This window comes from Lepisma saccharinum, chromosome 14 (genome assembly GCF_977018435.1).
Source record: "Lepisma saccharinum chromosome 14, izLepSacc3.1, whole genome shotgun sequence".
NCBI lineage: Eukaryota > Metazoa > Arthropoda > Insecta > Zygentoma > Lepismatidae > Lepisma > Lepisma saccharinum.
In genome coordinates, this window is record NC_139242.1 from 67,664,297 (window position 1) to 67,691,467 (window position 27,171).

The 27,171-nt window shown below is 37.9% G+C and overlaps 1 protein-coding gene across 2 annotated transcripts in view; it reads right to left on the reverse strand.

Moving 5' to 3' along the window:
- Positions 1–8,250: 8,250 nt before the first annotated feature.
- The window catches only part of LOC145998983 (cyclic GMP-AMP synthase-like receptor), a 109,399-nt gene continuing 90,478 nt past the window's right edge, over positions 8,251–27,171 (reverse strand). The window contains exons 1-2 of one of the 2 annotated variants that reach the window (XM_083135832.1): positions 25,482–25,658; positions 8,251–9,973 (exon numbers count right to left, since the gene is read on the reverse strand). In XM_083135832.1, the coding sequence (XP_082991958.1) occupies positions 8,781–9,926 (1,146 nt within the window). In that variant the 5' untranslated portion in view covers positions 9,927–9,973; positions 25,482–25,658 and the 3' untranslated portion in view covers positions 8,251–8,780. Of the gene's footprint in view, positions 9,974–25,481; positions 25,659–27,171 lie in introns of those variants that run through there. The other variant, XM_083135833.1, reaches the window with a different exon arrangement.

Sequence of the window (27,171 nt, forward strand, 5' to 3'; positions counted from 1 at the left end):
AATTTTATCTTTATTTGACTGTAGAACAACAATACAAAGGAATATTCATTCTAAAGCCTGAATCACACGGAACTGGATTTCCAGTAGTAATGCCCTAGTTACCATAAAAAGTGTACATAATCCCTCCCTTTCGAAAACCCTGGGCACGCCACTGGGTATGTGTATGTGTACCTCTGGAAAGATTTGATTTGTTTTATATATTTAGCGTCGCATTTCTGTCACTTTTGGCTAATCGTGACGATGAGGATGAGTGATCACATGATGAAATTCTTGAACGTACTCTCACAAAGAACACTTATGCACAGGTCGGTATTCGAACCAGGTAACCTGACGTCGTAGCACGCTGTGCTTATCAGTTACCACTCCACCACGGAGATGGGCATGCCTCTGAATAACTAGATAGATTTGTGTTGTACATCTCACAGAAGTTTTGCAAAATCGTGTAGAGATAAGACTTTTTGAAAAGACACTTTGAAGAGACAATTCAGCTGGGAATGATGGAGCAATACCTGTATCGTAATATTTCTGTAATTGTTCCGTATTTGCTATCGGTTCGCCCTGTTTTGGGAGGTAAACAAATCAGGTTTGATGGCCCTCAAAGTAAATAGCAATTTCATTCTATCCACAGGTTTTTCGTTCCTAGCTCCGCGTGTTGGACTTTCTAGTAAGACCGTACAGTAAAAACTCAACTAGTGGTCCCACAGCACAGAGCTAGGGAAGAAAAACTTACGGTTAGAAGAAAAACTTACGGTTAGGAAGAAAAACTTACGGTTAGAAACAAAGTAAAGTTTAGTTAGTGGGATGGAAAATTAGCTTGGCCATCATTGTTAATGGCCATCATTTCTAGCTTCAGTTGCGTGCTCATTTGTTTCAATCAAGAGCTACGTAGAAAATTTTGGTTGATGGATAGTCTACCAAATAATAAGTAAATGCAACACAAATTTTATCTTGCCGTGAGACAGAAAAAAAATATCATAATCAACCTGTCAGTATGTCTTTAACTACTAACGATACACAGATAACATATAATGAATTGTGAGACTTTGCCAACAGGAGGCTACTGCACTATCTATATTTTATTCATGATCTGCAAACTGAATGTAAACCTGCATACCTGTTTGAAAAATTATGTAATCGCAACCAATGGCGCAGGAACGTTTTTCATTTGGGGGTACAAAATTCAACCTCCACACATACATATATAGGCTACATATTTCTAAAATTGAATTTCTCATCCACCCCCCCCCCCCCACACACACACATGGAAAATTAAATTTTACGTAGAACAGCACACACGATTATTTTTTTAAAGTTTTGATAAATAATTTGTATATCTTTATTTATTAGAATCTACAGCTATTTTTAAAAACAGCTTTCAAAAACAAATAACAAAACATATAAAGCTCTAGACCTCGTTCTTGGTTCATTTGTAATTTAATGGAACGGAAAATCAGACGTTTGTGAAAGTCGAGAACAAGCACACATCTATTCATTTTAATGCAGAGTGCGATTTGAAGGGGGATGGGAGAAATTTCTCCACCTTCTGTCTTTTGTCATTTCAACCTCTGCTTATGCTCGACAAATCCCAACCAGGGACTAACTGGATATGTAAACGGTATTTTTAAATATAACATACTTATAGAGTTCCAGTTCATTTCAGTTAATTTTAGTCCCATAAAAATATCGTAAGCAATTTGTGGCGGATGTGTACCATACCATATCTAGTCTCTTTGAGATATATTCGTTATTTTCTCAGACTTCTAGAGCGTGTTCCAAAAAGTAGTTATATATAGAAAACTAAAAACTTTGCCTTGTTGGGCAGCTTTCCTTCAATGCTCTTCGAGCACTTGTTCAGAGTTATTGTGTTTGTTGTATCGCTTTAAAAACTGAGTCGTGATTGTTCCCAGTCGACTGATAAAACATTTGACATAGCAGTTATTTATAATGGAATGACCTGTACTCTATGCTCCACGTCAGCAAGTATATTTCATTATATTATTTTTCTTCGCTATAATGTCAACTTTGGCTAATCGCGAAGAGAGGATGGATGTTAATAAAAGAAAATCCAAAGGACTCAGTGTATAAGCTGTTACTTGCCAAGTGGCTGGGTAAACACCTCTACCACATTACCATCTCACGCAAAGACCTTATGTATACAATCCAAATTATACCAATATCTACAGCTCAATGTGAAAGCGGATTCAGTGCTATAAATATATCCTTAACTGATCAGAGAAATTATTTAGAACTTGTGATACTTTTAAACTTGCTTTTCCTTTAAATTAATGGACCTCCAGTACGTTGCTTTGATGCAGAAAAAAATGCAAAAAAATTGATCAAATCTAAGCACCACAGTGCTTATGCGAAGCATCGAACCTACAGAAACATCTTCTGTATTCACCTGACATATAATTTTCTTATAGTTTGATTTTATTAATTAACTTGACTCATCTCGATATCGCTCTAAGTTGAAATGTAACAATGTTATTTCCTAGGCATTAAAGCAGGGCGCGACTTTTGATTTTATCAGAGGGAGGGATAGACTTAGCGCGTTTCCTATCTCAATAAGATTATAGATGTTTGACATTAGTTCACAAGAAACATAGGTTTCCATATTCTCCGCTTATCTCCTGAATGAAGAGGTCCTTCTAGTTCTTGTTTGTGCTTACTTATTGTCGTTTTGGTCTCGATTTAGAAGTTTGTCAAAACTTGTTATACATTCACTTTATGCTCAGATAGGGTAATCGGGACAGGATTTACAGTTTAAATAGAAATAGAAGTATCTTACAAATAATTTGATAAAATTATGTGGAATTTTCAACGCATTTATGTATGCATAAAATGGGAAAATTATAAATTCTGTTTATAGTGATGGAATATGAAAAGTTTATGCAATTATGTAATTTAATAGGTCGTAAAAATTCCCACAATTTTGTTTCTGACAATTGTGAAAATATTTACTTTAGGAAAACCCTATTTAAAAAATCGACAGGAAAGAAGGTGATCCCATATTATTCTGAAACAGGTTTATATCTTATTAATCAATTGAATACCTCTTTAGAAAACTGTACCCCCCTGCCCTACACAAGCGGGGAGTTAGCCTGCAGCGTTGATTTCCTGGAATTAAACTTTTTCTTATTCCATCGATTCACAATCTTTTAAAACAATTTCCATCCCTTTAAAAAGATTTCCAAGAGCACAAATGAAGCGCACTAGTACCACAATGTAGTAGAATAAGTTTAAAGTGGTTTGAATTTTATTGCAAAGGAAGATAATGATTGTAAACAATATAATATTTTTGTGTTGAGCTATTAGAACGTAGCAGCACCTTGGGCCTGTCAAATTATTTTAGGGGGTACATGGGGTACAACTTGATCTACGAATTTGGGGGGGTACTGTACCCCCGAAAAAATAGGGGGTACAATGTACCCCTGTACCCCCCCGTTCCTGCGCCACTGATCGCAACACAATTCACAGATAAAGGACACGTCGTCACAACGAACTTGACATTCCTCACCATTCAACTACGCTACATACCTCATCTTTTTCTATATCTGCCCCGAAAGCATGGAATGCACTACCAACAAATGTTAAATCCATAAAACTCAATAAGAGTTTCAAAATTAAATTGAAAGAAATGCTTCTACAGGAACAGCAGCAGAACAGTAGCCCATACTAGAAGTGAACTGGCATTCAACAAACGACAAAACACTCATATTCTATAACTGTAACTATTGGAATTTTACTACTATCTTCAAATTATTATTATTTTATTATTATTATTTACTTAAAGGCAACATTATGTTAACATTCACATTTATATTTTTTTCTTTTTACATTTGTCTTTTTTTATATATATTTTTTTGTTCTTTCACATTTATATTATCTTATGACTAATATTACTGTAATGAGAATATTCGAAATTGTAGGTAATGTGAAATTCTTTATTTCTCTTTAGTGTAATCAAGCTTTCCATCTGTACTCATATATTATATTATATTATATATACTTATATTTTCTTATGTAGCTCATGAGAAGGGTTAGGTGGTAGAGCCAGCCTACGGCTGAACCTCGCCGCTAAATAAAGGAATTATTATTAATATTATTAATTGATAGGATTCACACAAAGCAACACCCATTCTTAGGCCTCGACTCGAATCCGGAACCTATGGTAGAGATGTGGTGAGTCGACCATACAACTCACTACGATACGCTACTGTCGTTTTTAATACACCAGTTTATATGTGCTATATATGTACATATCTTTGTGAAAGAAACATGCACATTTGCAAACTAAAGTGTACTAATTAAACACATTATTTTTCAGTGTATTTTGTGTATTTTCCGTTTAATATTCCTTTTATTAAAAAACACAATTCATAATTTAATGTATAATGTTTTTTTTTTATTTCAAAGGTATTGAAAATAAAGAAACTCCATGTCAGATTCGATCGAAGAAAGTATTGAATAACAATGAGCTTTAGCTGGAATGATGGTCCAACTGTGTTGTTTTCCAATTAATACATACTTAGGCGTCTTGCAGAAGGAAATATAGTACTGTAATTTGATTGGTAGGAGGAAAATCCCTCTCTCGACCAGGCAACTCAAGGTTAGCAACACTGGTGGACACGCAAAGGATGCTCTGCAACGAACAGCTGATCGGAAGTGCAGGCCATGGTTGCCAGTTGCGTAATCTTACCTTGGAATTGCATCATGCTGTCTCTTTCATTGGTGAACATGTAAGAAGCAGAGTGGTGGTGTTCTCACTGTCGGCGTTAACTGCGGGGCAGAGGGGACGCAATCCCCTCAATAATCCGTAAAAATGTACGATATCGTTGTATTTTTCAGCATGCCCCCTTCCAAAAATTCAAAGGTGGCGTCTATGGTTTTGGGTACGAGTCCTGCATAGGATCAACAGCGACGTTTCACAACGTTGTGGCATAAGAGGCCGAAGAAACCTTCATTCGATTGGTGAAATCCTGACGCAACACACATAAGGGGGGGGGGGGGCAAGTTTGTACTCATTACTCAAAATCGTTATTATACATTATTTAGTAAAGGCAGTGATGTATACCAAGTAAGTAAGTACGCATACTTAGTTCCAAGGTACCAAATAGTGACTAAAAATGCGTGCACAGAGGATCAGATTTGAAGTGCTGCCATCTCCAGGCCAGTGTGAAAGTGTCACTCTGGCTAGACTATTTTCTGTGAATGCTTTGTCTGTTGTGTCAATGTGGATCATTAAAGAATTCATTCAGTGATATATTTTATAATTAATGTAGCTAATTTCTACAATTTAATATCGACTGGGAAATGGGACGTGACAGAAAAACAGTTTGAAAAACACAGTTATAATTGATTACCAATAATTTTCTATAAATGGCAATTGTAGCCTGTAAAATAGAATGCAGAGTTCTTTGAAAATCATGAAAATTTTATTCTAAGTACCGAAAACTACATATTCAATATTTCTATTAACATCTATATCAATTCATGAAACGCTAGGACACATGTGAAAATGAAAAACACTGTTAATTATTATTCAAATCACAGACATAAATACAACTGAACTAATTCGTTCAAGTTTAGAAGTCGTTTGGTCAACAATGAAAATCATTGACTTAAAAACTAATTGTTATTCTATATAACCACTAAAACAACACAGCTTTTATTCTACTTTTCGATTGCAATTATCAAAATACTGAAAGAAAAATACATTCTAAGTACATACACAGAACAACATCAGAAATACAATATCTGAAGCACATACTGTCAAACATGCAAAATAGTAATAAAAAAACAGAGGCGTAGTCATGATTTTTTTCGGGTGGGGGCCCAAATTTCGATTACAAAAAACTAGTGTGTTTGATAATTGAGGGGTCTAGTGAGAGAGGGAGCTATGCCACAAATCTTGAAAATTTGAATTTTTGCCATTTTCAGTCTTCTCCTACCATCTGTCATCTATCATGTGAACTACAACTATGTGGTATAGCTTCTGTTTGTTCTGCAGCAGATTTTCTGAGTTCTTGAATACGTCCTCATCAGCATTTTGAGTGAGAGAAGGAGCTATGCCACTTACTGATGGTGTCTGCAATAGGAGTTACAGAGGTACCAAAATAGGAATGTTACATATTGGTTTATCAGTTATCAAGTATAGGAATATTGATAAGAAATGCAATTGTTTCCATTATATCTCTCTTCTTTTATGCGTATTATATGTGATTTTTTATTTTGTCCCCACATTGCAATAAACATTTTATTTACGTCATTCTTTTGTTTATGTGAATGTTAGTTCTGGTAACCCTGCTTTAAAATATTCCGCAGAAACATGGATCCATGTGTATCCGGTGTTGTTGAAAGTGGTTGTAAAAAACGCATTCGTAACCCAGACAAATGGAAGAAAGTAGTTGTAAAGAGAAAAAGAAACAATGGAAATGAATACGTGAGTGATAAAACCGGTAAGAAAATAGCAGCTAAGCAACAAGGACCTGGATGTGACTGTAAAAACAAATCAGACGGATCTAATCTCAGCTGGTGCAGCTATTCAGTGTTAAACGAAGATTGCAAAAGTACATTATTTTGCGAGTTTTACAAGCTGCAGGAGTACAACATTCAAAATGCATATCTCAATGGTCTTATTGAGCGTAAGGTGTGCAGTCGGGGCTATGCCAAAAAATGCAATGATGTTGGAGTGAGCAGAAGAAAGAACTAATTTGCTTACCATGTGACAACAGTTACTGCTACAAAGGTTAGTGTATGTTTAAAAGCATTTTGTGACATATTTGCATTTTCAAGGAAAAATGTGGCAACAGCTAGAGGAGACAGGCAAGTACGTAATGTTGGTGAAGATGTATATAGTGATGAAAGTACTGATGAACTTAATACAACACATCTTGGCATGCCGCATATAGATAGACGCGGAAAACATGGCAATGTTAAGCACAAAATGAGTAAAGCCTCATTGGATACACAACCTCATTGGATACTGTCTTCTTCAAAGACAACTATTCTGACATGGAACAGTGGCACGGATTAGAACTCTTCAAGAAGATGCCAGGTCGTCGCTCCAAAAATAGAAGAGATCCTATGGTTGATCCTCCTTATTTGACTACACTTCTTGAAGAAATACCACTACTTTATCCACATGGACGACCCATATCAACCCTGAAGTTAAAAGATCTCATGGCAATAATGCCTTATATTCCTCCAGTTTTTCATGGTGTTTACCAAAAACTAAAATCCACAGAAACAATGGACAGTGAAGATACTCCAGAAGACATATGAAGGTGTCTTTAATTAGTTCATATGTAACCCTGTGAACATGATTTACACTCAGGCAAAAGTATTTAAGCCTTGTTCAAAGTCTTTGATGTGCTAGATTGATTTTTCCACATAGGTATACTACAACAATATACTATACATGTTCATAATAAATGGTATTTATAATGAAATTCATATTTTTCCTTTTGAATAATTTACCTAACAATATGTTCAGAAAAAATAAATTACCCTTTGTTATACAAATTATGACTCAACGTTATGCTTTACAAAACTCAATTTATTTCCATTTCTTGTTACAGTGGCATAGTTCCCTCTCTCACTAGACCCCTGAAACAAGAACTTGCACTATACTTGTCACTATGTGCATAAATTTTGACTATTGTATTCATAAAATGCTGCTTCTACAAGAATGTTCACATTTAAATGTATTGCGGATAATTCATGATTTTCGAGGAGTCTTGCACGCAAAAACTTGTTGAAATTAGAGAAACACTAAAAAATGACATAGAATACTAAATGCACATTATGCAATTCCTAAAATTATAGCCCCTGCTTACAAGGTAGGCGATACATTTACGGGGGCTAAGTTTCATTACCTTGCTTAACATGAAAACAAGAGCCAATCAACAGAGGCGTTAATGACATTTTTGTTATTCAGGACAACAAAATCTATAAACAACGGCTACTTTCGTTTCTGTAAACGTGCCATTGTAGACACTGGCGTACGCAAGACTTTTCTAGGAGGGGGCTGGAATTCCGTCGTTTTAAAAGTTGTTCAAAGACAAAAGTGGTCATCGAGGATTATTTTAACGGGGGGGGGGGGGGGACTGCAGTTTTACATTTTGGCTTTGGAAGTTCTCAAAATTTCACGCGGTGATGCATCTCATCAGCTCCCCTTACGTACGCCAGTGATTGTAGAACAGTGTAATTTGACAATATTTTCGGAGGACCACATGACCCTATTCCACGATACGCCAGTGGAAACAAATACAGTAGTGATGCTTACTAGTTTTAACTCTGGATCCGTTTAGTAATACTCAATAGTCTATCGTTACAATACATTTTGTTTACAATTTACATTTTATAATTTCGCCTTTCCTTTGTAGCCTTGTGGTGTTTATGGAATAGAGTCCAATTAAATTTAGCAAGTTTATCTCAATTGCATTTCCCTCACGTTTTAATCAGAGTTAACAATTTCTGACAATGATAATATAATCGAAATCCTAATTCTGAAATGTTTTTAAAATTTCTCCTTTTATCATTATTGTTTACAATCTTATGAATCTAAAATGTTTCTGAATTGGACTTAACAAACTTATTCTTTTCCATTATTCTTTAGATTTCATCTTGTATTGCTAGAAAGTGTATGAGAGAACAATTAAAAATGAACACGTACACACTACACTGCTTCTCACTGAAAACTTAACATCGATAAATGTTTTGTTGTGAGAATGAATGAATTCCCTTGCGAAACAAGAGAATTGAAGAGAGCAAATAGTTTACCCAAAGAACTCCCGAGCATTCGTGGGATCGGCATTCAGTTTCTTGATGATTACTTGGAGCCGGTTGCTGATATCTGCGGAGCGGGCCTTGTTCATGCTCTTGATCAAGTTTCTGTCATCAACCCAGAAATCCTTCAAGTTGTGTCCACTCATGCTGTTCTTCCATTTTTCAAGGAAGAGCAGGAGCAACTCGCCAAGCCCCTTCCTCCAGAAGGAATCATGTTGGCCGTGCGCCTCCCAGAGGAACAATGTCTTGATCCAGTAGCTCTTTATGTCGCTCCATCCTTCCTTGTCGCGTAGTCTCTTCAGCAGTCTGAGGGTTGGTTTCAGGTTGTACTTTCCCTCGAGAAGTTTCCTCTCCAGATTATGGAAGTCTGCTGACCAAGCGGTGTCATCCTGCAAGTGGTGGCCGCTCTCTGATTCGTATCTTGGTTTTGGAACAGCAAACCATCTTCCATCTCGACGTTTTAAGTCTTCTCTGTTTGTTACAGGTTTTGGAGGCCAATTTGAAGCCGGCAGCTCGATCAGTGCACTTATGTCGACGTCATATGCGACTCTACCCTTCACGTGTAAGGTAAATGCAGGCCCTGAGGCACTCGTTGATGTGATGGACTTGAAGAAGTCAGACCTCTGCTTGAGAGAGTTGATCGACTTGGTCAGCAATCCTTGAATCCATTCACGGATCGAATCCTGCTTGAGGCAGCGTGTGTGGCCACACATATTATCTATAAGCTTCCTGATAAACTCTCTCGGCTCAAGTGATTGCCAGTTCGAAGGAAACTTTATCTTAATCAACCCACCTGGGAGAGAAGTGCTATCTATGAGAACATCCAGCGGGAGCTTTAGGACTAAATTAACATCAAATTCATCCGGCTTGTGGACCTTCAGTCTATCAAAATAGCTTCCAGCCCAGTAGACATACCGGAAAATACAGGCAAACAGAGGATCCTTCTTCATCTCCTTCACAAGTTCATCCATCAACTTATTCAGATGTTCAACAGCACGTTGCGTTTCCTCCGTCCTAAGCCGCACTACATCTGCGTTGATGTCGTACAGAATCGAGTCTAAAGTCGTCCCTGTCCTCCCTGCTCTCTGATCGTCTGCATCCAAGAAATCTGCAACATCCATCTTAGAATGAGCCATCGCGACCACTTAGCCAATCTAACGCTCTATTAGTTGAAGTGAAGACTCTGAAATGAAACAAAGAGTATCTGTGATAAAAACCTTGAAATATACATTTGCTAAAAATGTAATGTGTTTCATTGTCAGTATAAAACTTCAATGTGCTTAACAACTCGTGTCATGCTGAGTATTTAGTACTCTTTCCTTGAGAGAAGAAAGCTTGATTCTCATCGAGTTCACTTTTATGCTCAGGTGCTAAGAGGAACTGAATATGGAGTGCTTCCACTGAAAGTCAAACTTCCTTCATCACAAGGGTGCAGCGTTAACCACTATGTTATCGCGAATGCACGCAAAACAAAGAAACAAAAAGAGATAAAAGAGGCAAATGACTCCGTAAGTATTATAATTTGTTATTTTGAAACACAATTTGGTCATAATCATGTATGTTACTTCATATCAATGAAAATGGTTGAGAAATTGATGATAAGAGACCTCATGGGAAGGGAAGAACGAAGATGTAATGAATATATTAAGATGTATCTAAAGAAAATTCGTGAAGGGTGGATTGATCTTCAGCAAGAAAAAGACATTTGGAACACATATATTGCTGCGATAATAAACCTTCTTCGAGTTTAGGAAGTCAAGAGTTAGTCAGTCAGAATGAGACTTCTAGCTTCACTCATTCCGAAGTTTTATCGACGTTATGTAGCACTTATCACAAAAGTTTTCGTTTTGAAAAATGTACCAAAAATTTAAGAAATTTGAATGATGTTATCTGTGTTCGTTTGTAAAATTACCGATCATTAGACTCGTTGCTGAGATTAGCGAAAATTAGAAGAAAAACGAACAAATTTATTAACGAATTTTTTAACTTGTTCAGATTATAATGTTTAACAGGGGGTAAAACATCACTGGCAGGGATTATTTTTTTTCTTGGTATACCATCCGTTACTTCTCACACTGACTACGATGGTAAGCTAAGAGAAATTTACCCCTGCCCCTCCTTGAAATAGAATTACAAACACGCCATTCTTTTATCCAACACTGTGCTAACACTTCTTGCTGGCCTGCGTTATGGAGTGGTTAGCATGACGCGCTATGAAACCAGAAGACCCAGGTTCGAAACCTGTGTAACACAGATGCATCATCGTGTTTGTCTCGTCATCCATTTCATCAGTTCTTCGTCGCGATTTACCCAAGAGGAAGAAAAGGGACGTAAAATAATCGAAAAAGAAAGAAATGAGAGCACTTCCCTCCTTTCATATAACTTCTTCATAACTTTTGACATAAAAATCACCCTTTCTTACCTTCTAAGATACTGTAAACAACAATACTCCACCCCCTGGAGTTTAATTACCTCCATACCCGACACCCTGCCAGAGCTAAAAGAGAAATCGGTCCTTGTGAGGACCCCCCCCCCCCCTTCAAAAGTCTACACCCGACACCAAGAAATGATCAGGGGGTGAATAAAAGTTATATGCAAAAATAATTTAGATAAAGCACGCTAATTTTTTTCTTAAATTTTTAACCTCTCGTATAATGTCAAAGACTCGAAGATTAAAATATTCAACACAGTAAATTTGCCGGTAGTTCTGCATTGATGCATTTCCTTACACTAAAAGGTGAAAATTAAAGAATACTGAACCGCATAATGTATATTCATCCACTGATATTATTAGAATAGTTAATGTTTACGGATTCTTGTTGGTAAGAAGAGCTTCTTGATGGTAAAAGACTTGAAGGAAGGCTACAGTCACCTCAACACTCATCTATCACCGACTGCCCCCCTCAAATTTCCTCAACACCCTGTAATATATTTTTCGCAAGAAGGTCCAATTTATGATTATTGTGGCTCCTTAAGTACGAACTTAACCCCGCCCCCCGAATAACATTGGAATCCAGATTCGACTGTGGTTAAAATGTATGACAGTTATTCCCAAGAGACCCCCCAGGTCACAACGCACAAATTTCACAACACAAGTTTTGTTTTAAGTCCAATTGTGTAAAGAGAGGCGAATCGGGACTGGGCCTACAGTTTAAAGTGTACACCTTCACCGGCGTAGTTTCACAAAACACGACAAATACAAGTAATTCAACAGTGTGAATTTGACTTTATATCACCCCAAAAATTACTGTGCACTCTCTGACGAACCTTTAATTATTTGAAAATTAAAACTAAATCTGACCTGCATGGAAAATTTACAGATCGTCAGAATGCAATTGATAAAAGAGGATATAAGAATTCTTTTCTTGTCAAGTACCAATGTGATGTAACCGTTTTACACAAGTTATTTACTTGTCTAAATGCCAGGAAACTGCACTATGTTATAAACGACGATTTGCTAACGGCAGCTTCACGGTATGCAAGTACTAAAGGCTGTAATTTCTGCTAATGGTATGAAGGCATCATCACCTTATGAATCAATCACTGTGTTTCGCTGCCGCTAGGATCTATATTTCCCCTTTCTCACCTAAATCAGATAAACGTAGAGAAATGAATGTGTTGAAGCACAGTATCAAAGTTCTATTCTTACAGTTGAATACTTTGTTTCAATCGAAAAATTACAATCATTTGCTACAAGTATTTTAAGTATTTTGTAACAAAATGTTTCATATTTTCATGGAAAAGTAAGGGGGAAAAAGTAATAAACAACCACAATGATACAGCATTACAATAAAAGTAACAAGAAGTCAATACGCTAAAACATAATGCAAGAAGTTGCGCAATCAAGTAATGACGCACTTTAATAAAGGTGTCGTATCTCAAACATTCGGACATAACACGCTCGTCACACGTATGTTGTTTATGCTCCTTTACATACCACTAAATATAACACAATTTTTGAAAATATTGCTTGAAAAGAAACTTTAATCTTCAGTAAACACGCATCCGAAATATTAGTTTCAGAAGTGAAATGTTATTTCTGTAGTGATAGTTTTAAAATGTGTGAAAACCTTTAAATCGCTGTCCTGAAAAATTGCAAAAATGGAGTTAAGACACTTTGTGATGAGGTCGACGATATACGCTAAATACGAAATTTTCAAGACGACACTTTTCATTAGGTTAACATTAGCTACGATATTACAGTAATTCTAAAAGTTAGATAGTGTAAAATTATTGATTGTTCCCAAGCCAAATTAAAAATTTTAATAATAATAATTTTTTTTCATTTCAAAATCTCTATATTGAGGGAAAGTTTCCTTCACTCACACACAAAACACTTCTGACATATGCGTTTACAGGTAAGAATATGGACCACAGAGTTTTCCTATTTTTATTCTTATTGACGCATTTCGTTGGTATTATTTCTTATTGTACGTTGCTTTTCTGCCTCTATAGCGACGATGATGGTGAATATTGATTAAATAAATTTGATGAAAGTACTCATAAAGGAGCAACTATGCACCCGCAAAAAATTGATCCAGCCATGGGCGTACCCAAACTTTTCCCAGGGGATAAACAAAATTTTCTCAGGAAGGGAAATGCTTTATTCTGAATTATTTGAAAAGGTAAAATTTTACTTTCAACGTAAAAAACGCACAATGAACAGAATGAAATTTATCACCACTCATTTTCCAGGGGAACTACAAGTGTTCCCCCTTGCCCCGACTGGAAACGCCCATGAAACCAAGAGTCTGCTTGGCTCTGTCACCGAGGCGACGATTAAGCCACTTCTCAAGCAGGAAAATAATTACTTCTTGAGATCAGAAATTTAGACACTTTTGAGTTGTGTTTTCCTGTTATCCTTTTTTCTACTAAATCTGTAAAATTGTAGACCCACCGGCGCCACTTAGGACTGTTTGCATTACCACGTGCGAATACTGCTGCAAAATACGTTTTTTTCATTGACGAACTCTCTCTCTATCTGTCCGATTGTCTCTATCAATCTCCCTCCCACGACACCAGTGATGGCGGCAACCCATTTTTGTAAAAATTCCCTCCTCCAAAACAAAATTTCCCTTGCTGCACAGAGCACTAGATAAAGCAAAATAACACTCTCTTTGTAGATAAAAACCAACATAATAAATATTTAATTTCGAATACATTTACAATCATGAAGGATTAATTTTAATTATTGTTGAACAACCCAAGAACGGAACTCCTAAAATGTACAATCTTGATCACATCTGGTCAGATTCGTAGCTACAGATTTCTACGCCCGCTCCCTTACAATAAATTAACCCCCCCCCCCCTGCCTTTTGCTTACTTGGGTGAGGTATGTCTTTGAATTCCTTATGAGATCGTAGATACTCTGTTTGAGCATTAGTATTAATAGCAAAAATTGCATCGACTTTGTCTCAAGTGCTTGCGTTCCTCTGCAAGACCCTTTTTCATCCATGCCCTGCAACCATAGGCATTTCATAGAGGAGAAGGTCTAAATATGGGTTTTGGAGTTATCAGCGCTCCCGGGTGATGCAGCCTAGCAGAGGCTATTGGAACTGGTTATCTGTCAAGGACAAAGGTTGCGGCGCCAATTCGCAAGAGAAAGTGGTGGTTAGTTTCGGCCTTGGACGCTGTTATAGAATTGCGACCTCCGAAAAAATTTTTCAAGTATGTTTTAACTCTCTGTTTTCTGAATTCTCATCTGCTTTGTATAGGTTATGACATTAGCGGTACATAAAACAAATGTGGGCTTTTATAATGCCATGATTTGTTTGTGAAATATGTACCACAGAGAGCGAAAATAAATTGAGGAAGAAAAATAGCGTGATGGTCTAAATATAGGCTATGACATGATGTTTAATGTTGAGATAACATTTTCAACAAATATTTGGATGCTTTTCTTCATTTCGATTTTTCCCATTCCGAGTGATTTTCAAAACAGATTATTTATAAATATGAATTTTATAATGTTTTAGCTATAAACGACTGTTTTTTTTTAAAATTTTAATTGCTTTTTGTGATATTGCCACTAGTAGCCCATATTTAGAACACAATTTTGAAATACAACATTTTACCATATTTTGGAAATTGCTTTTTTTTTAAAAAAAAAAATTGAGACCCTCTATACTTAAACATGCTATTACATTTAAGTATATATTTCATAGATATGTATTTTAAAGGCAGGTGCTTGATATATTATTTTTTTCCTCCGCAAATGACAACAAAAAAAGGGGGGCCCATATTTAGACCTTTTCCTATATCATCTATTCCCCTGTTCTTGATTTTGTTTTTAAATCCACTGTATGTACAGAAAGGCTAATCTGAACTGAGCGTAGCCTACAGTTTAAAGTGGGATCCGAACCACAATGTGCCTCCACCGGGCACCGTACCTGGGGTCCCATTATTACAACGTGACGACGTTGCCACTAAAGCATCGTGAATACCCTATTTCTCTGTTCTATTGGGTTATAATGTATTAGTATAGAGCCCGCTCAGTGGTCGAGCACGTTAACTCGCCAACGTAGATCGCGGATTCGAGACCCGACTTGGGCATGAGTGTTTATTGGGAGTGTCCCTTCATCATTCTCATCGTCTCGATTAACCAAAAACAGCAGAAAAGCGACGCTCAATAACTAAAAATACAACAATTAGAGCGTAATTTATCCGAATATAGAGCGTACAGTGAATCTATAACAACGGTAATTCCAAACAGGGCAACACACCAAGAAGAAACACTATTTTATAACTATAATATTAAAAAATATTTCTTATGTCACTTCATGAAAATGCGAAACACTTTTTTCCCTATTTTGAATGATTCTCATTCAGAATTTTATCCATCATTTTCCATTTTAGAAAGGTGTAACGGTAAATTTAGTCCAAATGACCATAAATTGGGATTTGTGAATTATTTTAGCGGCTGGAGGATTTTTTTTGGGGGGGGGGGGTGTTGGAGGTGTGTAGATAAATCTGTCCCATAATAATAGCTATCACATCTTTCTACACTGTTAGAAGTCACTGGAACATTTAAAACAATTTATCTGTTAATTCGCACAAAGGCAACAACCATTTTTATTTAAATTTCAATACTTTAAAAACGGTTATGGTGATCTTTTTTTTTTTTTTTTTTGCGGAAATTTAATGGAGCGAACATTGACGGCCCTGCACCGTTATTTGTGCATGATATCTAAAATTAAGCGATCAACCTTCCCCACCTACTCCCGGAGGAAACTAACAATAAACTTTCAATGAACTTGATCGGTGATACTGAAAAGTCATCTGCTCCCAGGGAGATCAAGTCGCCAACACGCTACTGTACTTTATAATCCGTATATTTTACCACGCTTTCATTTTTGTCACAAATAGAGATGGTAATGAGACGGGACAAGTTTCGATCTAGCCTGGAATTTCTAGATGAGGCCGAGACGACCTTGTTGAAAACGAGATCAGACATTTAGAGGCGAAACCGAGAACAAGACGAGATGGAGATTTAGTGTCAGAGACGGTCGATCTTGTTGTTCAAGACTTGGGTAAACTGTATTCTTTGATATTGGCAAACCAAAATTGATTTAACATGCGACCTCTTTAGACATAACAAGCAGATATTGGTCTGATCATTTTTAGATAAGTCACATCTTCCGTTTAGTATAGTACGTATTTCCAAAGTCAATAAGAAAAACAACGGAATTTTATCCTGAGTGTGCATACAACAGTGCATATAACACAGGTTCGCATTCTTTGCAATCCAATCTAGAAGACACAAGGATAAAGATCAAAAGAAGCAAGCAGATAAAGAAGTTCAGGAAGGAAGAAAAAAGTGATAGAGAACTAAAAAGAAGGAGTGAGAGAGGGAGAAAGAAGAGAAGAAAGAAGATACGTGCAGATAACTGAGGAAGAAAGAAAGTGAAAGAGAATGTATGGAAGAAGGAGAGAGAGGAAAAAGAAAGTGAATGAGAATGTATGGAAGAATGAGACAGAGGAAGAAAGAAAGTGAAAGAGAATGTATGGAAGAAGGAGAGAGGGGAAGAAAGTGAAAGAGAATGTATGAAAGAAGGAGAGAGGGAAAGAAAGAAAGTGAAAGAGAATGTATGGAAGAAGGAGAGAGAGGAAGAAACAAAGTGAATGAGAATGTATGGAAGAAGGAGAGAGAGGAAGAAACAAAGTGAATGAGAATGTATGGAAGAAGGAGAGAGGAAGGAAGAAAGTGAAAGAGAATGTATGGAAGAAGGAGAGAGACGAAGAAAGAAAGTGAAAGAGAATGTATGGAAGAAGGAGACGAAGAAAGAAAGTGAAAGAGAATGTATGGAAGAAGGAGAGAGAGGAAGAAAGAAAGTGAAAGAGAATGTATGGAAGAAGGAGAGAGAGGAAGAAACAAAGTGAATGAGAATGTATGGAAGAAGGAGAGAGAGGAAGAAAAAAGTGAAAGAGAAGGTATGGAAGAAGGAGAGAGAGAAAGAAACAAAGTGAATGAGAATGTATGGAAGAAGGAGAGAGAGGAAGAAAGTGCAAGAGAATGTATGGAAGAAGGAGAGAGAGGAAGAAAGAAAGTGAAAGAGAATGTATGGAAGAAGGGGAGAGAAAGAAAGAAAGTGAAAGAGAATGTAGGGAAGAAGGAGAGAGAGGAAGAAAGAAAGTGAAAGAGAATGTAGGGAAGAAGGAGAGAGAGGAAGAAAGAAAGTGCAAGAGAATGTATGGAAGGAGGAGAGAGAGGAAGAAAAGAAGTGAAAGAGAATGTATGGTAGAAGGAGAGAGAGGAAGAAAGAAAGTGATAGAGAATGTATGGAAGAAGGAGAGAGAGGAAGAAAGAAAGTAAAATAGAATGTATGGAAGAAGGAGAGAGAGGAAGAAAGAAAGTGAAAGAGAAGGTATGGAAGAAGGAGAGAGGAAGAAAGAAAGTAAAATAGAATGTATGGAAGAAGGAGAGAGAGGAAGAAAGAAAGTGAAAGAGAAGGTATGGAAGAAGGAGAGAGGAAGAAAGAAAGTGGAAGAGAATGTATGGAAGAAGGAGAAAGACGAAGAAAGAAAGTGAAAGAGAATGTATGGAAGAAGGAGAGAGAGTAAGAATGGAAGTGAAAGAGAATGTATGAAAGAAGGAGAGAGACGAAGAAAGAAAGTGAAAGAGAATGTATGGAAGAAGGAGAGAGACGAAGAAAGTAAGTGAAAGCGAATGTATGGAAGGAGAGAGAGGAAGAAAAAAGTGAAAGAGAATGTATGGAAGAAGGAGAGAGAGGAAGAAAGAAAGTGAAAGAGAATGTAGGGAAGAAGGAGAGAGAGGAAGAAAGAAAGTGAAAGAGAATGTATGGAAGAAGGAGAGAGGGGAAGAAAGTGAAAGAGAATGTATGAAAGAAGGAGAGAGGGAAAGAAAGAAAGTGAAAGAGAATGTATGGAAGAAGGAGAGAGAGGAAGAAACAAAGTGAATGAGAATGTATGGAAGAAGGAGAGAGAGGAAGAAACAAAGTGAATGAGAATGTATGGAAGAAGGAGAGAGGAAGGAAGAAAGTGAAAGAGAATGTATGGAAGAAGGAGAGAGACGAAGAAAGAAAGTGAAAGAGAATGTAGGGAAGAAGGAGAGAGAGGAAGAAAGAAGGTGAAAGAGAATGTAGGGAAGAAGGAGAAAGACGAAGAAAGAAAGTGAAAGAGAATGTATGGAATGAGGAGAGAGAGGAAGAAAGGAAGTAAAAGAGAATGTATGGAAGAAGGAGACAGAGGAAGAAAGAAAGTAAAAGAGAATATATGGAAGAAGGAGAGAGAGGAAGAAAGAAAGTGAAAGAGAATGTATGGAAGAAGGAGAGTGACGAAGAAAGTAAGTGAAAGAGAATGTATGGAAGGAGAGAGAGGAAGAAACATAGTGAAAGAAAATGTATGGAAGAAGGAGAGAGAGGAAGAAAGAAAGTGAAAGAGAATGTATGGAAGAATGAGAAAGACGAAGAAAGAAAGTGCAAGAGAATGTATGGAAGGAGGAGAGAGAGGAAGAAAAGAAGTGAAAGAGAATGTATGGTAGAAGGAGAGAGAGGAAGAAAGAAAGTGATAGAGAATGTATGGAAGAAGGAGAGAGAGGAAGAAAGAAAGTGAAAGAGAATGTAGAGAAGAAGGAGAGAGAGGAAGAAAGGAAGTGAAAGAGAATGTATGGAATGAGGAGAGAGGAAGAAAGGAAGTGAAAGAGAATGTATGGAAGAAGGAGAGAGAGGAAGAAAGGAAGTGAAAGAGAATGTATGGAAGAAGGAGAGAGAGGAAGAAAGAAAGTGAAAGAGAATGTATGGAAGAAGGAGAGAGAGGAAGAAAGAAAGTGAAAGAGAATGAATGGAAGAAGGAGAGAGAGGAAGAAAGAAAGTGAAAGAGAATGTATGGAGGAAGGAGAGAGAGGAAGAAAGAAAGTGAAAGAGAATGTATGGAAGAAGGAGAGAGACGAAGAAAGTAAGTGAAAGAGAATGTATGGAAGGAGAGAGAGGAAGAAACATAGTGAAAGAGAATGTATGGAAGAAGGAGAGAGAGGAAGAAAGAAAGTGCAGAAGAATGTATGGAAGGAGGAAAGGGGAAAAAGAAAGTGAAAGAGAATGTATGGAAGGAGAGAGAGGAAGAAAGTAAGTGAAAAGAATGTATGGAAGAAGGAGAGAGAGGAAGAAACAAAGTGAATGAAAATGTATGGAAGAAGGAGAGAGAGGAAGAAAGAAAGTGAAAGAGAAGGTATGGAAGAAGGAGAGAGAGGAAGAAAGAAAGTGAAAGAGAATATATGGAAGAAGGAGAAAGACGAAGAAAGAAAGTGCAAGAGAATGTATGGAAGGAGGAGAGAGAGGAAGAAAGGAAGTGAAAGAGAATGTATGGAAGAAGGAGAGAGAGGAAGAAAGAAAGTGAAAGAGAATGTATGGAAGAAGGAGAAAGACGAAGAAAGAAAGTGCAAGAGAATGTATGGAAGGAAGAGAGAGAGGAAGAAAGGAAGTGAAAGAGAATTTATGGAAGAAGGAGAGAGAGGAAGAAACAAAGTGAAAGAGAATGTATTGAAGAAGGAGAGAGAGGAAGAAACAAAGTGAAAGAGAATGTATGGAAGAAGGAGAGAGACGAAGAAAGTAAGTGAAAGAGAATGTATGGAAGGAGAGAGAAGAAGAAACATAGTGAAAGAGAATGTATGGAAGAAGGAGAGAGAGGAAGAAAGAAAGTGCAAAAGAATGTATGGAAGAAGGAGAGAGAGGAAGAAAGAAAGTGCAAAAGAATGTATGGAAGGAGGAAAGAGGAAAAAGAAAGTGAAAGAGAATGTATGGAAGGAGAGAGAGGAAGAAAGTAAGTGAAAAGAATGTATGGAAGAAGGAGAGAGGAAGAAACAAAGTGAATGAAAATGTATGGAAGAAGGAGAGAGGAAGAAAGAAAGTGAAAGAGAAGGTATGGAAGAAGGAGAGTGAGGAAGAAAGAAAGTGAAAGAGAATGTATGGAAGAAGGAGAAAGACGAAGGAAGAAAGTGCAAGAGAATGTATGGAAGAAGGAGAGAGAGGAAGAAAGGAAGTGAAAGAGAATGTATGGAAGAAGAAAAAGACGAAGAAAGAAAGTGCAAGAGAATGTATGGAAGGAGGAGAGAGAGGAAGAAAGGAAGTGAAAGAGAATGTATGGAAGAAGGAGAGAGAGGAAGAAAGAAAGTGAAAGAGAATGTATGGAAGAAGGAGAAAGACGAAGAAAGAAAGTGCAAGAGAATGTATGGAAGGAGGAGAGAGAGAGGAAGAAAGGAAGTGAAAGAGAATGTATGGAAGAAGGAGAGAGAGGGAGAAAGGAAGTGAAAGAGAATGTATGGAAGAAGGAGAGAGACGAAGAAAGAAAGTGAAAGAGAATGTATGGAAGAAGGAGAGAGACGAAGAAAGAAAGTGAAAGAGAATGTATGGAAGAAGGAGAGAGGAAGAAACAAAGTGAATGAGAATGTATGGAAGGAGAGAGAGGAAGAAAGAAAGTGCAAGAGAATGTATGGAAGGAGGAGAGAGGGGAAGAAAGAAAGTGAAAGAGAATGTATGGAAGAAGGAGAGAGAGGACGAAAGTAAGTGCAAGAGAATGTATGGAAGAAGGAGAGAGAGGAAGAAACAAAGTGAATGAGAATGTATGGAAGAAGGAGAGAGAGGAAGAAAGAAAGTGCAAGAGAATGTATGGAAGGAGGAGAGAGGGGAAGAAAGAAAGTGCAAGAGAATGTATGGAAGGAGGAGAGAGAGGAAGAAAGGAAGTGAAAGAGAATGTATGGAAGAAGGAGAGAGAGGAAGAAAGAAAGTGAAAGAGAATGTATGGAAGAAGGAGAGAGACGAAGAAAGAAAGTGAAAGAGAATGTATGGAAGAAGGAGAGAGAGTAAGAAAGAAAGTGAAAGAGAATGTATGGAAGAAGGAGAGAGGAAGAAAGAAAGTGAGAGAATGTATGGAAGAAGGAGAGAGAGGAAGAAAGAAAGTGAAAGAGAATGTATGGAAGAAGGAGAGAGAGGAAGAAAGTGAAAGAGAATGTATGGAAGAGGCAGAGAGACGAAGAAAGTGAAAGAGAATGTATGGAAGGAGGAGAGAGGAAGAAAGTTAGTGAAAGAGAATGTATGGAAGGAGAGAGAGGAAGAAAGAAAGTGAAAGCGAATGTATGGAAGAAGGAGAGACGAAGAAAGAAAGTGCAAGAGAATGTATGGAAGGAGGAGAGAGAGGAAGAAAGGAAGTGAAAGAGAATGTATGGAAGAAGGAGAGAGACGAAGAAAGTAAGTGAAAGAGAATGTATGGAAGAATGAGAGAGACGAAGGAAGAAAGTGAAAGAGAATGTATGGAAGAAGGAGAGAGACGAAGAAAGTAAGTGAAAGAGAATGTATGGAAGAAGGAGAGAGAGGAAGAAACAAAGAGAATGAGAATGTATGGAAGAAGGAGAGAGGAAGAAAGAAAGTGCAAGAGAATGTATGGAAGGAGGAGAGAGGGGAAGAAAGAAAGTGAAAGAGAATTTATGGAAGAAGAAGAGAGAGGAAGAAAGTAAGTGGAAGAGAATGAATGGAAGAAGGAGAGAGAGGAAGAAAGAAAGTGAAAGAGAATGTATGGAAGAAGGAGAGAGAGGAAGAAAGAAAGTGAAAGAGAATGTATGGAAAAAGGAGAGAGAGGAAGAAAGAAAGTGAAAGAGAATGTATGGAAGAAGGAGAGAGACGAAGAAAGAAAGTGAAAGAGAATGTATGGAAGGAGGAGAGAGAGGAAGAAAGGAAGTGAAAGAGAATGTATGGAGAAGGAGAGAGAGGAAGAAAGAAAGTGAAAGAGAATGTATGGAAGAAGGAAGGAGACGAAGAAAGAAAGTGAAAGAGAATGTATGGAAGAAGGAGAGAGACGAAGAAAGAAAGTGAAAGAGAATGTATGGAAGAAGGAGAGAGACGAAGAAAGAATAAAAGAAGCAAGCAGGTATGGAAACTCAGGAAGAAATAATATGATTTTATGTTGCATTGTAGTATACGGTATATACTCAGGTTATACTTCCGTTTTCTCTGGAGCTCGTAGCTAAGAAGAAAGGGGTCAAACAAACAAACAAGAAAAGCACGAAAACTAAACTTAAATGAAAATTTGTTTGTCGTAATGACCCCTATACCCGGTGAAAGGTTGTGCGGTGACATGTAACTGACTCGAGGCGACAAGTCTTGTCTCGTCTCCATGCAATGCCTATTTACAGAGAACGGGTCACTGGCCACCCTGCCCGATTTCCGTCAAACTTCTCATTGAGCCTTCCGTCACATCAAATGAGCACAAAATGCATTAGACCGAAACAAGGTCCGTCGAATGAGTCTTCCTACATGCCTGAGAATGGCCTGCCATAACAACGTCTAACAAACCCCGCGATCGAGAATCCCGTGACGTCATCGCGGAAGCACTTCCCTTCCTTTGTCAGTCTTTTTTAGATGGAAGCGCATTGGATTTTTTTAGAAGCACGAATGTTTTGAATTAGTATACAGACATATGTGTATGTAATTGTTGTTGGAGTTTTTGTATGCAACGTGGTATTTAGAGGGAGGGTGGGGGGGGGGGTCAAGCTCCCCCGGAAAGTTGCCAAGTACTAAAATTAAATAACCAAAGTACTGGATTACAGTATGCAGGGTATAAAGTGAGCCGGAACTCCGTTTGTTGGCGAAACTCAGTTCTTGCTGCGACATAATACACGAAAGTCCATTCTTTGTTACACCTTGTAAACAAAAGGTAAAGAGGAAAGGGAAAGTTCTTGAACTAAATTTGTCTCTTGTGGGTGGGTGGTCCAAAATGTAGAAAGAAAAAATACATGTCAATCAGTGCTATTCGTTTAAGTTGTAATTCAGACACGTAATAGATCTTGTGTTTATATATTTCCTTCCGATGCAATAATAATAATAATATAATGACTCCATTTGTCTCTTGCACGAATTGTATTATTTTACTTGGCGTTTTTTTGCCACTTTTCGCTAATTGCGAAGACGAGGAAATATAGTACTACGAATGAGGGAAAATCACAAATACATATTGACAGAAAACAACACAAATCAAAAAGGGGATTATACTAGCCATGGAGTCAGACGCAAGAACCTCGCCAGTTAGATTGATTGATTATAACTTTTGGTAATCAATGGGTCCCGGGTTCGATACCCGGTGGAGGCACACAGTGGTTCGGATCCCACTTTAAACTGTAGGCCAGTCCCGATTAGCCTTTCTGTGCATAAAGTGGACTCAAAACAACAATTCAATCAATCAATTGCAACTATTGGAAAATATTGACACCTCGTCGTTGTTTTCAAATGACCTTGTCAAAGCAGAGGGAAAGCTTGCTTCCGCGGTGACGTCACAAGATTACGATCCCCGCCCCTCGCTGAAAAGGGGGCTGTTATGGTCAGACCTCTTCAAGCGGGGTAGGGAAAACTATTCACGGACCTTGGACCGAACGAGCGTCGAGTAATATACACAAAGAAAGAAACGTTTTTTCAACTGAACCATATAAACCACATCCACCTAGATTGAGCCTGAGACTCATAAACCCTCTAACGCAGGCTGTGCATTCCATTTGTATCTCTTATTGTACGCTGTGTACATTCCACTTCTCGGCTTATCGAGACGATGAGGATGAATCATGATGCAATTGAATTTTCATGTGATTTTTGTTATCTAGCGCCGCTTTTCTGCTACTTTTTGCTAATTGCGAGCGATGACATGATGAACACTTACAATTAACACTCATGCCAAGGCCGGGATTCTAACCCTGGCGTCGTAGCGTCCTATGCTACCCCCCCCCCCCGGTAAGAAAATCGGATATCAAATTTATGAAGCGATGGATACTTATACTCTGGTTGGGAGTTGTACCCATAATTCTCAGTGGAGAGACAGTGAGTCGACCGAGAAGACTGGGGTACTGGGTTCGAGCCCGGACCAGTGGCGAAGCGTCCTATGAGGCCCGGAGGCCGGGCCTACCCTAATATATTTGTCTATTACGGATTATTTTATTACTTATAAATTTCGTTAAACGACGCCTAATAAAAGGAAACAGAAATTCTACGTCTTCCGATAATTACCGCAAGTTTGCAACCCTGCCTGGAACCGTAAATGCGCATTCAGCGAGGCCCGCCTGAGAGTGCCTCAGCTGGTCCCATAACAACCCATGTGATTTGTGCGGGAAAGCATAATTTCAGGGGCGCGTTCGCCTGTAATGTAACCTGAGAGGCCGGCCTCTTTTCTCTCTCTCTCACCTTCTCTCCCTGACTTCCGAAGAGTGCCGATTGCGTACGAGCGCGTGACGAAGCAGGCAGTGGACGTACAGAGCTTGTTGAGAAGCAGCGTTTCCATGGAAGATTCAGAGCTGTGCCGGGAGCGGAGCACACCCAGCTGCTAACATGTAGCGAAAATGTGTTGCTAACACCTCTAAGCCTGGCCTCCTAACCTATCAAAGTAGGCATTATTAGAATTCTAACTGCAAATAATGCATGCAAGTTGGTTACCAGTGTTAAGTTTGGTGCTTTCAGCTCTTTTGAGGAACCACTTTTCGCGAAGTGTTAGCTGCTGGATGTGCCCCACACCAATCTCGATTCAGAGAGGGAAAGTATTTTATTTCTTTGAGGAAAGGGATATTGAGGCGAAATTTCCTTTCATGATTAGTGACATAACTGAGAACGCGCTACTTTTAAAATGGGGCAAAGTACAATGCAAACGTATAGAGAAAATCCATGTTACTGAAATTTTCTGGTCGGTATGTTACACAGAAAGGTGTCCGTGTTCTCATTTAGAATTTCATCATTTTCTAAATCATATTGTAATTTTTAAAAAAGTCGCGTGTTGAAGAAGAATTATATGCATAAAAGAGTTAAAAAGAAATAATTGATTGATAGATTTAGTTTATTTTACTTGGCTTTCTTTTATTTTCTAGGGGCTATATTTTAACATACTACTGTTAAAAAAATCACATCTTCCCCTCCTCCCAATCCCTGCTCCGTCCTGTGCCTACTCTTCCAGAGACAGCACGCTTCGCCACTGGTCCGGACTAAGATTAAAGCGCACCTTGTGCTCTATCTCACGCTGTCACCATTCTACCTCAAAGTCGCGATTAAACTCAATGATAAAGAAGTGACGACGAAGATAAGCAAAATACATGAATATCATGAAGTCGATTTCGTTGCTATTGTGCGTTTTGCATAATTTCTATGCTCACAGAAATAAAATTAGAAAAGTATATTACAAAACTTCAGAAAACAACAGCAGTAACTTTTACTTACCAACTTATTTTGCTGCAGAGGTAGTTCAGGAAAGACAAAAGCAGATAGCTATTCTACTTGCACTCACACTATTACGGCGCAGGTGAACAGGATTGAACAAAGCTTCAGATTCAACTGATATGCAGACGACTCTTGCACTGTCGCAATATCATGCAATTGGTAACCAAGGTAACGATGATACACGTAGTGTCGAGTGTCGATGCGCTGAACCTTTACGCGTACGATGCTTAGATATATAAAAACATGTCGATTCTGACCTTGAAATGAAAAATGTTGCATGTGTATAAGGTTTGATCGTAAGTTCAATTCCAACGTACCTTGGTGGTAGTGCATAAAATATAGACAACGCACTGTAAATTGCAGATAACAAAATTATTATAAAAAAATATATTATGGTGTAATTTAATAACGTACTAATAAAATGTAGTTTGCCAAGGATTCGCTGATGTCGCAATAGTAGGGCTGTACCCAGCTGGCACCAAACGTTAAAACTAAATGCTAAAAGCTCTAAACCTGCCCCTCCTACCCCAACTACATTTTCATTACTAGACAAGCGGAATTGTAGTTTTGGAGACCAGGTTTAGAACTCTTAGAATTTAGTTTTAGCGTTTGGCTGGGTGTGTCCCGCACCTGACCCAGCAATAATAATGTAGTTAGTGGAAGTCGGTCAGAGTCTATGCTCAGAGAGGCTCGTGACTGGACCTACAGTTTAAAATGGGATCTGAACCACTGTGCGATGAAATTCGAGTACGATTCGATGCACAGAAACGTCAAATTTCGATTCTCGAGGTTCTATCGTTTCAATGGATCCTGGTATGTTGGTACCCGATATATATGGTATTAGGAGCCTGGTATACAGGGGTGCCAACAGGTTTTTTTTGGGGGGGACAAAATTTTATACGCACACAAAAATGGGGGCGGATCGTATCGTTTGATTGACTTGTTATTGATTTTTAGTTTTGATTATTATGTACAGTTTTTCTACTTATCTGTGGGTGATCGCGGCGATAGGGTTGAAATGAAACACCACCTCTTATGCCTTTACAATCGGTTTGGATGGAGGGAGAGGGGGCGTGGTATTGGCATTAATACGAGGTTAGCCGAGTACGCAAACTTTGTAGAATAAGGTTGACTAACAATGGCAGTGAGCCTAAAGTATCTAAAGTAAACATATATTGCATAAATATGTCCAGTGGCGTACGCAAGGGGGGGTTACGGGGTTTAAACCCCCCCCCTTGAGCTTGTGAAATATGAAAAATGCTGTAGAAAAAAAATAAATGGCCAATTTTTCACAGTCAAAGATCTGGGACAATAATATTACTATTACTACTTCTACTACTACTACTAATAATAATAATAATAATTTGAATTATTATTTCCATGCAGCATGGAGAAAAACACAGCATTCCAAACACAAGCGTCTTTCAGAGTGATGCCTTGAAAATAAACACGAGTTTATGAGGTTAGGTTAGGGTAACTATGATTTAAAAGAGAAAAAAGTTGTTTTGTATCTCAGTTGCAACAATCTTCAATACACTGCCGTATGCAGGATTTTTTTTTTCGGGAGAGGCTGTAATAGTAAATGTGGATAGCACATGGCTTCGTTTTGGAGGGTAGGATGCATAATAAAATATTTCGTATTTTTGGAGCTTTTCAGTCTATTAAAATTGTATTCAAAGACAAAAATGGT